The sequence below is a fragment of the Geospiza fortis genome, unplaced genomic scaffold (assembly GCF_000277835.1).
Source record: "Geospiza fortis unplaced genomic scaffold, GeoFor_1.0 scaffold96, whole genome shotgun sequence".
Taxonomy (NCBI): domain Eukaryota; kingdom Metazoa; phylum Chordata; class Aves; order Passeriformes; family Thraupidae; genus Geospiza; species Geospiza fortis.
The window spans coordinates 694,099-695,978 of NW_005054454.1; the positions used below are offsets into that span (position 1 = coordinate 694,099).

Below are 1,880 nucleotides of genomic sequence, written 5' to 3' on the forward strand. Positions count from 1 at the left end.
ATATTATTCCTTTATTTTATTATAATTTTATTATATCTTTATTACAATTATATTTTACTTTATTATAATTATATCTATATTCTAATTATTTTTATATTATAATTATATTATATTTATACAATTTATATTTTTTATGTCAAAATAAGTTTATTTAATTATTTTATTAACTTACCAGCTGCCAGAAAAGCTTCTGGGCCGACTACCACAAGCCCAATGTTGTGATCTTTGCAGAACTGGGCGACAATAGTGTGATTGCTCACTAATACAGCTGAAAAGGAAAAATAATTAACTGTGAATGTAAAGCCTAAATAAGAGACAGGGGATGAGATTGTCTTTTTTTCCAGTCTCTTAAAAGTGTGATTAAAATCATGAAGCAGCCCACTAAGGGCAAAGTGGAGTATCAATGTAATAATAGCAGAGTCCAAAAGGAGCTGGGAAAGCTCCAATTTGCACTTCTGTTTTTAATATACGTTTGCTAACTGATTAAATCTCCTTTATTTGCCATGCGTAAGCAAGATATATTTTTAAAAGCTGCTTATCACAACAATAACAACTTTGAAAAATAAAACTTAAGGTTGGGAAAGAAACTCAATTTCAACAGCTGAGTAAAAATTTACTCAAAGCATTGGATGATGCAGCTAAATTTCACTGAGCAGCCTGGGCAGACACAGAGATGTTTCTGTTCAGAATTAAGAACTTCGAGCCCTCTGCTTCTGGGTTAAGTTTCACTGGAATTGGTCACTGAATTCAAGCACAAATGTGGAAGAGATGAGGTGTAGAAATGCAGTCTCATATAAGCCTCACTAGCTTAAGCAGCAAGGCTAAAAACAAGCAGAACAGGGTGTTTCAGGAGGCAGCTCTGGAATTCAGAAACAAAGCGCAAAATAAAGCAGAAATCTGTGCCTTCAATCATTTGTGGCACCAGTAAGAGACGAGCAACTGGCACCTGCCTGTGGGATTCACACTCTCTGAACCTGAGAGAAGCAGAGAAAAGAATGATCAAAACAATTCTTATCTCATTTGTTGTGCCAAAGTGGAATGCATTGTGGAAGATTGTTTAGCTGAAGGGAATTGGATTCTGGTGTGAGTGTCTTGATTCATTGGCCAGTTGACTCCAGCTGTGTGAGTTGGGACTGCCAGCAGACAGTCACGAGATTCTGGGCAGTTGAGTGAGTTGGGGGCTTGGGCAGACTCAGTTTATATGTAATGTAATATAGAATAATATAGTATTATAAAGTAATTAATTAGCCTTCTGATAAGATGGAGTCAGTTGCATCATTTTCTCCCCCTCGCTGGGGTTGCCCTGCATTTACTATACCTGCCTGTCCCCATCTTATTTTCTGAAAAATCCTCTTTGCCCAGGATTCTTCTCCTGGGAAGCTGAGAAGCCTCAGAGAAAAAGGAAAACAATATCATCTCATTTGTTTCTCCTGTGTTTTGCTGCTTTGGAATGTGGTTGGAGATTGTTTATCCAGCGTGTGAATTGTTTTGACTTAATGACCAATCACGGTCAGGCTGTGTCGGACTCTGGAAGGAGTCATGAGCTTTCATTGTCATTCTTTGTAGCCTTCTGTCTGTATCCTTTCTCTATTCTGTAGTATAGTTAGTATAGTATTCTATAATATCATATCATAATAAATTAGCCTTCTAAGAACGTGGAGTCAGATTCATAATTTTCCTTCTTCGTCCTGGGGACCCAGCAAATACCACACCTGCCCAGTTGGTTTCTCTCAGTTGCTGCAGTGCTGATTGCTTGGACTGGGATTTTTCTCTCCCCTTTTTACCTGAATTGGAGATTTTCCCGTTGTCAGCCGTGCCTGCATTTCCTGGAGCCACAAACACGTGTTTGACGTGGGGGGTCTGGGCCAGCTTCCAGGCCA

The 1,880-nt window shown here is 38.6% G+C and overlaps 1 protein-coding gene across 1 annotated transcript in view; it reads right to left on the reverse strand.

The window, feature by feature from the left end:
- LOC102045650 (trifunctional purine biosynthetic protein adenosine-3-like) overlaps positions 1–1,880 on the reverse strand; it is a 39,497-nt gene that overhangs the window by 22,490 nt on the left and 15,127 nt on the right. Inside the window, exons 3-4 of the mRNA XM_014309814.1 lie at positions 1,785–1,876; positions 173–268 (exon numbers count right to left, since the gene is read on the reverse strand). Coding sequence (XP_014165289.1) covers positions 173–268; positions 1,785–1,876 — 188 coding nt within the window. The remainder of the gene's footprint in view (positions 1–172; positions 269–1,784; positions 1,877–1,880) is intronic.